Genomic DNA, 13,346 nt, shown 5'->3' on the forward strand with positions numbered 1-13,346 from the left:
TCTCATCATGCATCAGGCTTCCACCTTTAAGATCTTAAATCCCTGACAAGGAGATATAATAATCAGTCCAATGTCAGTGCAATTATTTGTGTTATATTAGTGTCTAGATGCGCCAACCAAAATCAGAACCCTACTGTACGAGGCACCAAAGAATGCTGCTCCCAGGTTTACCTCACAGATTCATTCTGGGTTATGGAGTACCCGGTACTAATACAATTCTCTATGCACTTTTAAGAAAATCAGGTTAATTTTTTTTTCTCTTGAAGATCGTTTTAAAATATATAAGGCACTGTCAGAACCATCTCCCAACTCTTTAGCCCATCTTTCTTCCAGCTGACACCCTCATTTTGTTTGTGCAGAGGTTATGAAGGTGTTTTCTTCATCTTTGACCGTGGTTTTAATGCCATAAAGTGACTCTAGCATCTTTGGCAGAAGAGGACTAGCATTATCAGTCTCTTTGTTTCCCAGCTGCATTTGTTTTAATGTTTTAAGATCTTAAAGGCACACGTTGCAATACAGTTAGGCTTTGGCTTCCTTGAACATCCCTCATAACATTGCAGCTACTGACTGGCATGTATGCAAAAAGGAAGAGAAAGAGAGAGAAAAAAGGAATAAATGAAAACATACAAGGGGGGAAGTAGCTCCAAGACGCTGGACGGGCTCCATGGGCAGGGGATACTGGGAAGGTACAATTAAAAAAATAAATAAAAAAATGGTTAAAACACGCACCCAATTCAAAAGGGGTCAATTTCAATTCAAAGTTTGGCTAGACTGCAGACAGTGCCATTTCCTTGCAAACCCACATATGGATGTACATCGATATGGACCCAATCAATCCTGCAAGGTACTGGAAAGTTTCTGTGTAGTGCTGAGTGCCCTAATCCCCACTGAAATCCACAGGAGTTCAAGGACCTCAGCACCTAACATGGCTCCTGATTCAGAAAAGCATTTAAGCATGCTTTAACTTCTATCCCATTCCTGTTGAGCAACACACTTGAGTACATGATTTAGTCCTATTAATTTCAATGAGATGTAAGCATGGGTTTAAGGTCAAGCATATGCTCATGTGCTTTGTTGAATCAGAACCAGATATGGGAACTCTATCATCTCTATAAAGATGGATAATTCCAACCATGAAAAAAAATCTCCAGAATTCACAATATTAAATTTACGTAAATAGTACTCTTCTCTACCCAGCTGGATCCCTTTTCATATTTTATTTTTGTTTCATTTCTAATGCAGCTAAAGCAAAAAGCTGCCTTAACTTACTCCTCAGTTTGTCATTACTAAGAGAACATTTTTCAGGCTACTAGATGGAGAACTACATGTATCAGCCCCAGGCATGTTAATGCATTTGGCTTCCCTCCTGGAGTAGCACACTGAAAGTTTACCCGCAAGATGGTTCACTGGAATTCCAATGTAATTTCAGAGTTAACAGGAAAGTGTTACAATAAAAACTCAATAATTAATTATTTTTAAATCCTGGTTGAGGATTAACAAAAATGGTAGTCAATTTAATTATACATGTATTAACCATCAATTTGTATTTTAACTGCCAGTTAGAATCTATTTCCAATGGGCAATAACCAATGTTAACAGGCCTGCTCCCTTCACCTGCATATTCCAGTACATCTTAAACAAAAACCTTTGTCCTTGTCTCCAGAGTTTACAATGATCTTATTTTAATGTAGGCTCAACCTCTTCAGAATTTGTTTTATTAGCAACCAGCTCTTAAACAATTGGTGCAACTAAATTTTACATCTTTGCATTTAAAATGATGGTTTCTTCTCCAATGCTTAATTCATACTGCAGACCTGGATTTTAAACACCCCTGAAGTTCAGTGAGTTATTTGAATCTGGAGTTTTGATTCATCGGCATCATGTTACAAATATTTATTCATAGTTAACAACTTGTAACACATGTATTAAAATACTAGCCAGTCCTCATTAAGGCCTAACACCTATGGTGTTTATGTACATATATATATATATGTACATATATATAGTACATAAGTAAATGTACCTGTAAAATCCAAACAAAATGAATTCTTTAACCAGAATAGCAGCCTTGTTTATGACCAGTGGTGGTACAGTGGTGGACCACCGGAGTTTTAAGAGTACAGAACTTTGAAAGAGAAATGAGTGAGAGATGTTCCTCACCAACCCACCCCTCCTCTACTCCACTCTGAACTCCATGCCATAAACTGATTACGTTTATACTTTGTTTTCACATTGGCGAGAATCTCTCCCAATTTAAGAGGTGACAACGTTCAAACACCTTCCAACACACTATCAAGCCAAAGGACTTCTGAGAAAAGATTTGATAAGCAAGGCTTTAAGCAGGATGAGAGACACAGCAACAAGTTTAAATGTTAACAAGCGGGACGTACAACAAGTTTATGCACGAGGATAAGCACGATACCTTTTTTAAATGACAAACTACCATAGCTGATATCCAAGGTTAGTGACCAAAGAGACAGATAAAAAGAAATGATGCCTATAATCATTATAATGCAAAACAGACGAACTGAGATGATATGAGCAAAGACACTTCCTGTTCCCAGACAACACCTAGCACAGGTGTACAGTACTGGATCAGAGGAATAACAACACTTGAAAGGCACTTCCAAACATTCCCCTTAGAAGAAAAACACTGATTGTATAACTCAGCTAAGCAGCAGGCTGAAAGTTCAGAAGGTTCATTTCTCACTGGGAAGAATAAAATATCTAGAATGTGTGTGTCATCTTTCGGTGTCCCAAAACTCTTTAAAAACCATATAGATGGGAACTACTTCCATCTACAGTATCACTCAAGTGCAGTCACTGCTGGGGTGGAAAGTGCTAGCTGTTAAACACTGCATACCAACACTCCGTAATAATTTGGGACAGGAAGTGAAGACTTGAATTCCATTGCCAAATGAAATGGAAAATTAGGAAGGAAGATTACAATTATACAAAAAAGTTGGAATTTGGCCAGCACATCAGTACTAACACTTTTGCTGTGTACTATGGAGTTTTTAATAAAACAGGTCATCAGTTTTGGGTCTCCACTGAAAGGGTATCTTGCATAGAGCTGGGCTAAGTATTTTGGCAAACAGATTATTCACTGAAAAATGAAGTTTTAGTTGACCCAAAATTATTCATGAATTTGTGTAGATTTCGACCCCACTTGAAATGTTTTCTAACTTTTGATTAGCTGAAAATTTCAAAAAATTCCATTATTTGTTCACCCCAAAATGATATTTAATTTTTTTTTTTTTTTTCAGAATTACCTGCGAACCAAAAAATCCACTATTTGCCCAGCTCTACTTCTGTGGTATTGGGCTCACTAGAAATAATCTAGGGCACTGGTCAGTACAAATTCAGAAGGGGATATGCAACTCAAAGAATAACTTTTACCACTTCCTGAAGCACCTAATCTTTCTTTGTACATCTTCGATATAGGTACTGATTGAACCTTCTCCAGCTAGGCTTGTGTGGTCTCATTGGATCGTGGCCTGAGATACTATGTTTGCAGAATAAATTCTGAAACACACTTGAAATTAAAGCGTGGCATTTATAAGCCTAATGGTGATGGTAGAGATCTTGCTTATAAAAAGCTAACTCATTTTAACTATCAGAAAATGGACTGTTTATTTTGAATTAATATGGTATAGGTCTACATATATATCTATACACAACTACCAATTCTGGATTAAAGCAGGATTGAAACTGATTTAAAGTGTTACACTGGGCTTTCATTTCACAAATGATGCTAGCAATATGTTCAGAAATGCTAGTTTTCATTATAAGCTTTATTGTCAAGTATATTTCAAAGCAAACTCGTGGCAAGAAGCATTTTTTCTTTTTTTTACTCCTTTGAATTTCAGAATAACTCAATAAATGGATACCGTTTCCCTTTAAGTCCAGGTTTCCTGTTATTCTTTAGATAGTTATTCAGCTCACATCTTTGGTGTTAGCACACACCTCTATAATTAAAAAAACATTCCTAAATGTAGACAGTACCTAATCCCATCTCTCCTCTTTAGCCTCTCACATCTCATTGAATCTCACTCATTAATTGTACTTCATTTAAGCCCAACATACTATTTTATGGGTCTATTAAAATGTTATTTCCATCACTTCCGCAAATCAAAATCTCCAGTAATTATGAATGATAATAAATAGCAGGGCAGGAAATTCTTTACTTTACATCTGCTTTTCATTAGATTACTTAATCCAGCCAAATCTAAGAGCAATTAAACAGCACAATCAGTTCTATGTTTGTAAATTCCTTCATGGAACACAACTCTATGCTGTAGATACAAAACATCCTGAATGCTTCACACATAACATTCTGATTAAGGACACACAGGTCACATTTTGCTTTAATATGCCTTACTGAGTCCAAACCTAAAACATTAGGTTGATTCTTGATGGAATGCTCTGTTACGGTAAAATAAGGACAACGGCCCTAAGCAGTTCCTGTTGGAAAAGCATCTCTCTGTTCCCTGGAAAAGCTAATGGTAACACTAAAATAGTAGAGAATTAAAAAGAAATCTGATGTGAATTTTAATGCGTTTGGAAATTGCCCTGGAAGCCTAAGTCGTGCATTATATTCACAGAATGAACACAGCAAGGGCAGGGCAAATACAGATGTATTTACGTTGTCCCGCCAACATAACTTTAACCATGTTCTGGAGGAACTGCTTCTGAAACTGACTGTACAGTTCAGTCTCCATGCCTTGTTTTTTCAGCTGAGACTGCCAATAAGGTGCTGACCTGGGGCTAATTTGGGGCCCAGTTTAGCAAAGCACCTAAGCACCTTCTTAACTTTAAGCACATGCTTAAACCAATCCCTCTTCAACAAAACAGTTAAACATGTGCACAAGTGCCTAACTGAACGGGGACTTGGATACATTTCTTTATGGTGGTGCATATAAGGCTATAGAGTAAATTTTCAAAAGCACCGAAGTGACTTAAGAGCTTAAGTCCAATTTTCAAAAGGGACTAGGGTTGTAAGGAGCGTAATGCCCAGATTTGTAAAGGTATTTAGGGGTTGCTGCACTCAACATCGCAGCACCTATCTGATTTAGGAGCCTATGTCTCATTTTCAAAAAGGATTTAGACATTTCGGAGCCAAAACACCAATCTAATTTTGGCTCTTAAGTGCTTTTTGAAAAAGAAATGCAGGCCCCTGAATCAGTTAGGTGTCACAACGCTGAGCGCAGCAATCCCTAAATACCTTTACAAATCTGCGCCTAAGTCTCACTGAAAATCAATGGCACTCAGGCTCTTCTGAAAATTTTACCCATAGGCACTAGCTCGGCCTGTGCCATCTAGCAGCTGTTCTGTATTAGGTGATTCCTAAAAAACTGACAACAGTTAAAAATATTTTTTGATTCTCCGGCTATTGAGACGGCTGTGTCACCTACTATACATGTAAAAACCTGCTCCCCATTCACAATGGGCTGGGTGGTAAATCAGGATTCTACTTGTAATGTGAAGGTTCTGTTTAAGGTAGGCTTAAGATATGTTGCTGTTTTTTTATTGGTAGCCTTAAGTAAATTCTGAATCCTTGAGGCCTACTGTATTTATGGAGCAACAATTAAGGAAGGTGAACACTGAGCCCTAATGATCCTTTAATGTACTAATTGCAATAGAACTTTCATTTTTTATACTGAATCTAAAATAAATGTTTTTTTTTAACTGAAAAAAACACACCTCTCCAGTGTGCTATTAAAGCCAAATAAAATATATTAATCTATGCTGTTTCATTATCTCTCATTAAGGCTTAGTAAGAAACTACTCACCAGCGATTCATGACATTTCATTTAATTGCCTGAACAATATTTAATGATAAACACTTGTGACTGTGATTGTCTTCATCGACTAACTTGTATTAGGGTCTAAAGTTGCCTTTGTGTACATGCTCAGACCGACAAAAACATGGTTGGAGAAGCGAATGGCTGCAGTACTTACAGATCAAGTGCAAGCACTGAGAAACGCATATTGGATTTATTAAGGACACACCTGCTGCAATGATTTGACTTGCCAATGAGCTGTGCAACACAGAAGCTAACACAAGTGCGTTCCCACATTCCTGGAGAGGCTGAAGGAGGGCCAGGGAGGACTGGGGCAACAGTGGAAAGTATTCTTTTCAAATGTTCAGCCATTCAAAGCATGCAGATTGATGCACTGCATTGATACCTTAGCATTCATGACTAAAATAGAATTTGACAAAATAAACTATCGGATTGGGACTCTTGGCATATAAAATGGGCCTTCACTCCCTGTCACTCAATTATCCGAGACAGATTGCTTGTTCTACGCCGTATCATTTTAACGTAGTCAGAACACTGATTTCAAGATATTAACCCTGACACAGAGACTTCAGTTAGGGTGACCTTTGAAGGCAGGATTTTTTGAAAAACACAGCAAAGAACAATCTCAGTACCATTAGGATGTGTAGAAATATATGGGGCCTGATTGTGTATGCACACACACCAGTCATTGGAGTTACTCCTGATGTAGACTAGTGGGACTGAGAGCAGAATCAGGTCTAACATTTTTTTCTCCATTTAATTTTTTCCTAGATCAATTCATTCCAGTATTAATGGTCCTGCACTTTATACAACACCTAACTGTCCAAAAAAGAAGTGGGATGAGAAAGGCGGGTTTGGGTTTTTGATTCACAGATCCAGAACCAGAGGTGATTAAGATCTGAGTCCTTTTGTATCTAAGAACTTGTCTATATATGGGCTCTTAATGCACATTAACTAACAGTGTGAATTTGAAGTGGATTAGTGAAAATGCATTAAATTCCTGTGTGGATACTCTTATTCAGAATGAAAGTGGCCTCAATTCTGTTTCGTTTTATTTAGGTGAATTAAGCTAAACCAAATTGAGGTCACCATAATTTTAAATAAGAGCATCCACACAGGGATTTAATAGAGTTTAACGAATTCACTTTAAAAGTTAAATTTTGCTGAGCGTCCCTGTGTAGACAAGACCTAACTCAACTCCCATTGTATCTAAATTGATAGAACAGTGTTTGGATCATCTCTACATTCTATATGGAAAAGAAATAACATACTACACTCTGACAAAGGCATCAAAAGCAGGAGTGTTGAAGGGAGCGTACTCAGAGGTTGTTGAAGGGACCCCAAAACCTTGGAAGACTAAAATATTTCAAAACACATATAAATGAACATTGATATTAGCTACTGAAACAAAGAAAATGCAAGACGCCCAACAACGAGAACCACACAGTGCAATGTAACATATGGGTGATGCAGAGAAAAACAGTTCATGAGAAGCATAAAAGAAGTAATATAAAGTGGAGCATGGAAGAGAGGACTTCCATAAAACATTTTGAGTAACTGCACATACACATACCTGGTTTTGGCACAGAGTTGGTCATAGACTGAGGAACTTTGTCGTTAATTAGTTCTACGCACTCACTTGGAAAGAATCCCACCTGTGATGACAAGAAAAATAGAGATATGGTATGAGTGCAAAATACTAAGGATAGTATAGTCAAAGCTGTAAATACTGCCAATTATTGTGCACGCGACATCAGGTAACTAACTAAAGATAACATTTCTCTTGTAAGCCTGCTTGTATATTGCTCCACAACTGTATGCAACATACACACTGATTGGTGTAACAACATGATTTTTTAAAAATGATGTAACCAGAGAGTCTATCAGCCAAGTATTTAGTATTGTAAAATACACTAAAGATTGTTATAAATCGGATGCTTTTTCAACAGGACAAATATTTCAGCTTGCAACATACTATGCATTTGTACAAACAGATGAGATGGCCTTCAGGCTTAGTCAAACTTGAGGAGTGCAGAGCCCTACTCTAGTCTACACTGGGGTTAATTTCAATCACTGTGCGTATGGAAGGGCAACACTCTTCAGTTCTTATTTCGCCAAATTGAAAATGTTAGCAATACCGATGTCTTCTCCACTGCCAATGTATTACACTTAGAAATATCTTCTATTTGTATTGCTTTTTAAAAAAATGAATTCAAAATAAAATGCAGACTAATATATTGTGAATTTTCTATCGCAGTTGCTTTCACAATGCCCTATTACAGAAACATGCAGCTTCCAGCTCTGGAAGCAAAGAAAATGTATCTGGAAAACACAGCTACACACTGTAGACAAGCCCTGATTCAGCATGGACCTTTCGCATGCGCCTAACTTGAAGCCTGCGTGTGTAGTCTTTCTTACTAGACACGTGTTTAAGGATGTTTCTGCAACCCTGTATGGTTTTGGTTAAAACAGATTAAACCCAACCTCAACAAAACTTTGAGAATAAGTTTAACTAAATATATACTGAAAGTAAAGGAGACTTTCACTCCATCATGAGTCATAATTTGCCTAAAAATAAAGAATAAAAATCAGAAGAAACAAGCCAGACTGGCAGCATGGTCCAGTGGAAAGAGCACTAGCCAGAGTCAGGACACCTGACAAATCACGTCATCTTTGTAATTCAATTTCCCCACCAATAAAACTGGGAAAATGGCAGACAGATATCCACCCTTGGGTAGTGATTTGAAATCTACGGTGATGTAAGTGGTGGTTATTATCATAATTACTGAGGGGGTCCTTTTATCTTGATGTCCACTAATTAAGCTGAAACAGATTAATATTACAGAAACAAAAGGCTGGAGGCAAGATTCTTACTGGCCAGTATTTATAAATGTTACAATTGTGATCATCCCTAGGCTACCGCTACAGGGATGTTAATTCAGAGACCTTGGAAATCACGACATGTTGTCTCTCTGCTGGCCTCCCATCAGCGGGCAGGGGGCTGTTTTTCATTGGTTTGATTTATAGCAAGATTCTGATTGTGTCTACTTTCCAATGCTAATTTGCAGCATTCTTGCATGGGTCCCAGGGTTCAAGCCCTATTGGAATCGTGCCCCGAGAATCTGCCAAAACCATCCTTCTTTGTCCTCTGGACAGTCAAGATGGGGAGACAGTCACCATGGCACACTGCACACTGCACCATGAACAAAGGGCGAGAGTGGCCCCATTTTGGGAGGATGGTAGGAAGTCTGGTCTATGGGTGGCTGGATTCGGACTCAGGCCCTCATAATGCAGTGTAGATAGGGAAGCCCCAGGCTGGGACCCAGGATTCAACAATTCCTAACGTGGAGTTACAAATGAGTGTAGATGCTCAAGCCCTAGGTTAACAAACACAGAGTCTCCTAACTCAAGCCCTACTAACCTGGGCTTACATTGCAGTGTAGATATACCCTATATATGACTGCATTTTTCCTCGATTCCCTCTTAGGTTAGGAAGGCACAAGTAATTTCCTATATCAATATAATGGGCTATATCACACCATTTCTTTTTGGGTTAAAGACCGGGCCTCTTGTGGACTTCAAACCCTCTTTGCACACAGAACCGTGAATGCTTGATCTTCACAGAAATGTAGCTGCCACTTGCAAAGCAGAAAATTTTGGAGGATGAAATTCTTTCTTGTGTAGGGAGGGAATTTATGGAACATCGAAGTCCCATATAGGGACTCAAACTAAGGGCTTGTCTATTCAAAAAAGTTAAGGTAAATCCACTAAAGGTGCAAACTCACTGCATGTACCAAAGTGAGTTAAACCCGTGTGTGGATTTTCTCACTTAGGAATAGAGTGGTCTGAGTTTGTTGTAACTTAATTCTCCTTTAGTTGATTAACCTTCATTCTCCTCCTGAACATCCCCATGTAGACAAGCTCTGTGACTTAAATGATACACTGTTCTTCTGCTGGTCCTCTGCTCATCAATTCATTTCACATTTCAGCAGGGCACCCACACCTCTCACTTACCACTGAATACAGATTCTTCCTTGCCACACTCATCTCAAATTAAGGCCAGATCAAACAATGTCCTTTGGACACTCCATCCTTCAATACCCATTTTTCTACACACTCCTCTTCTAGTTCTCATATTCTTATCCAGCATAACTAACGAGAGGCACACATCTGTTACGACCTGGACCTCAAGCACATGATCTCTCTGTCGGAGAAAACCTGAGACCATTCCTGAACGGTGATTTCCTGTGTCATGACAAGCACGCAGCAGGGACATCTGAAAGTATCAATTCACTGTACAGACAAGCAGCTCACTCCAATGCCCCAGCAATGCTCTGGCAGTCAGGAGATTGCTACCAAACCCATCTCAATATGAAAACAGGATGAATACTGCTGCCAGTTACGTTAGCATGTCCACAAGTTGCAAAGAACTATTCCACAGACAAGCATTATAGGTCCATTTCTATCATTCTTTTCTCTCCCAAAGGAGAATGTTTTCCCCTCACTCCTGCTTGTTTTCCTCTATAATTACACACCCAATTGATCATGGTCAGTGTACTGCACAGCAGCACCCACAGAGCCAGCCAGAAAAGGGTATGTTTGGCTGCTTCTGCTTCTTGAATTGACACAAATTCACAATCTGTACTGAGCTGCTCTTTCCATCAAGTCATACACCTGGCAATGGGAAAGTGTGTGGCTTCACCACCATCACTTGGCACCTTTGGCAATCAATACATCACAGATATAATGGAGTTATTGTGCAAAATTCCATCCCACTCCCTTTCTTTTATTGTTCAATAGTAACAAGTATAAGCCTTAGTATGAGCTTCCTCCTCAACTTGGCTATGTGCAGATTTCTCTCTGTAAGGGCTCCCGTGCCTTTCCCGAGCTCTCTCGCCTTAAAGAGAGTCAACATTTTAAAATCCTAGGCTGGAGATAATGAGGCTCATCTCATCTGGGTGCAAGGGTGAACCAACAGAACAGTACTGCTCTATCAAGACACAGGCTGCTAAAGTTTAGCCCCCCCTCATTAGCACCATGGGGCGACAAGAGTGCAGCAGTTTATTGGCCCTAGCATCCATTAAGCCCTGAAGCTAGTCCCAGACTGTGAAGCTATAAATTCTAACTTCAAAATCACTTTGAAGAAGGGAGGATACTTGATTCAGCACCATAATGATCTCCAGCATTTCATCCAGCAAGAGCACCATTCATATTCCATCAGGGTTTGCTTCCAAGATTTGCAGAGTATTTTTCATTAGATTATTGCAGTAAAGCAACATGTTAGCTGCAGTGGCATTTCAGATCAATGAGTCCTTCTCGGCTCATCTGGCTCGGTCTCCTTATTAATGAAAGGTTGGCCCGTCTACTGTGTTTCTGCACAAATGACTCATCAAGCAGGATAATGCCTCTGACTGCAAGATGAGACATGGTTTCTAGGGCAGCTGGAAACAGACATTCAATCAAATGTCTCAACTTCACAAAGAGAGGAAAGTCCTGAATATCAACTGCTTTGTTGCACAGTCCATACATTTTACTCTAGACACATGGATGCTCTGATTAGTATTTTGCAGATCAAGGGCAGAGGGCCTTATTCATTTTTAGGGTGTTAACTGTATCATGAAGCTTAAGAGTCCTTCCATCAGACAGCACACAAGGCAATGCCAAGAGAGGTATTGGCTATGTCTACATTTAGGAGGGAGTGTAAAGCACAGAAACCATACATATAGCTACACACCGCGGTGAAAGGTTCTGGCAGTGGGGAGGCAATGAGAAAAGGCTGTGGCAGGAAAAGTCTCTGGCATCAGGGAAAGGCAGCAGGACTTAAAGATTACTGCTTAGGCGTGTAGAAAGCCATGTCAAGTACATAGCCTGCCGGGTTCAGGCGTGTATCGTACTCTACCCATCTAAACTGTGTCTCATTGTCTACTGCTATTTATACCCATTCTTAATGGGTTGCAGGGTCTATATTCTACACACCACCGTAAGTGTAGATCTACCTTCAGAGAGGCAGAGCCATTATTGTTTTAGCAATGATTTATTGTATCTTTTTTAATACATTAATTTTTTTAAATGCAAGTGTCTCTTGAGAACATTCCACATGCAGGAGACAATTTTAGGATAAAATCAGTCAGTCAGTCAGTCTGTGTCTGTCTGTCTATCTATCTATCTATAAAGACCTCAGCCCCTGTTTATCCAGATAGCTATATCGCCCTGATATGCTCCTGGATCTAGAGAGAATTAGCTTCCCTCTCCTCCTCAATGCTTTTGGAGTTGATTTTTAACTTGCATATCCAGACCATCAGCAAAGCTGTCAGAGTCCCTACAACACACACCAGGATAGTTATATCATTGCTTCTGGACATCTTAGAATCCGTAACACACCACTGTTTCTCTCCAAGGAAAACACGGCACATGCTCAGGACACCTCCAACTTAACTATAAATGTTACTAAATGCCATTTAAAGGACAGACATTTTAGCTGCACTCGTCTTGACAAGTTCCTGAATTTACTTTTCTGGTATCAATTCTAAAGAGTTATATTTTGTGACTGAATCACCTTTGCTTCCTAGCTTCTCAAAAGCTCATTCTTTCATGGTCCCAACCAAGCCCTTATGCCTTGCTGTGACCCACTTTAAATCTGTTTCCTTGCCTTCCATTCAAAGTTGTCATGATTTTGTATAAATAAGTGAGGTTAGTCCAAGAGTTAATCTCAACAGATGTAGCAGGGCACTGTTAAAGCATGATCCAGGATTAAAGGATTTGGCAATGTACTAAAATTAATAGCGGGATGATATATACTTGCAAGGTCATTTAAAGGTAAAGATTGCTACACATCTTAAATCAAAGGAGGAAAGGTTGGGTTACTGTGACACAATCATAAATAATGTTTCTATTATCACTGTAATTATACGTTAGCCATAGTTTTTATGCCAGGCCCATCGTATCGTAGGATGCCAACACTGGAAGACACACATCTTAAACATCTGTGTGTGGAAATTGTTCACACCTTAGTGAATCTAAGCAAACAGTAGTCATTACTGCTCTAACAACTACCCCACCAAGCAAATTGAAAACTTTTCTTTTTCATGGACTAAGGATAAATTAAATCTCATCCAGTGGATGCACACCCCTTTAAATTTTACATAATGATGAGTGAGCAAGCTGCAATTTTAAAACAGTACCTACCTTTCATTGCTAGCTAGAGTTTCATTATAATGATTTACTAACCTGTCAATAAGGCAATGTCTTTGGTTTCACATTTGCTGTTTGCCAGTTAATTACATTAGTGACTTGAGGTGGAGTGGAGAGAAAAGTCCCTCACTAATATAACATCAGGAAATCCAGGAAGAATGTAATTTATTTGTTAATATTGCATTTGCTCCTCCTCGGTAGACAGAAGAGTATACATTTCCTTCTCTCTTCCTCTCTTGTTCTTTGTGGTCCCCAGAACTTTTTAAAGAAATTGTATTTAAGCCACAGATAAATTCATATAAAACACCTTTCCAGGTAATAAAATTCACGAGACTGACAATACTCTGCATA

At 39.0% G+C, this 13,346-nt stretch overlaps 1 protein-coding gene across 5 annotated transcripts in view; it reads right to left on the reverse strand.

Moving 5' to 3' along the window:
- Positions 1-13,346, reverse strand: part of ARHGAP32 (Rho GTPase activating protein 32) — a 316,253-nt gene that overhangs the window by 81,345 nt on the left and 221,562 nt on the right. For all 5 annotated transcript variants that reach the window (XM_067563763.1, XM_067563771.1, XM_067563754.1 and 2 more), the window contains one exon: positions 7,378-7,459. In XM_067563763.1, coding sequence (XP_067419864.1) covers positions 7,378-7,459 — 82 coding nt within the window. The remainder of the gene's footprint in view (positions 1-7,377; positions 7,460-13,346) is intronic.

The sequence above is a fragment of the Emydura macquarii genome, unplaced genomic scaffold (assembly GCF_026122565.2).
Source record: "Emydura macquarii macquarii isolate MOO-44397 ecotype Brisbane River unplaced genomic scaffold, CSIRO-AGI_Emac_v2 contig_312, whole genome shotgun sequence".
Taxonomy (NCBI): domain Eukaryota; kingdom Metazoa; phylum Chordata; order Testudines; family Chelidae; genus Emydura; species Emydura macquarii.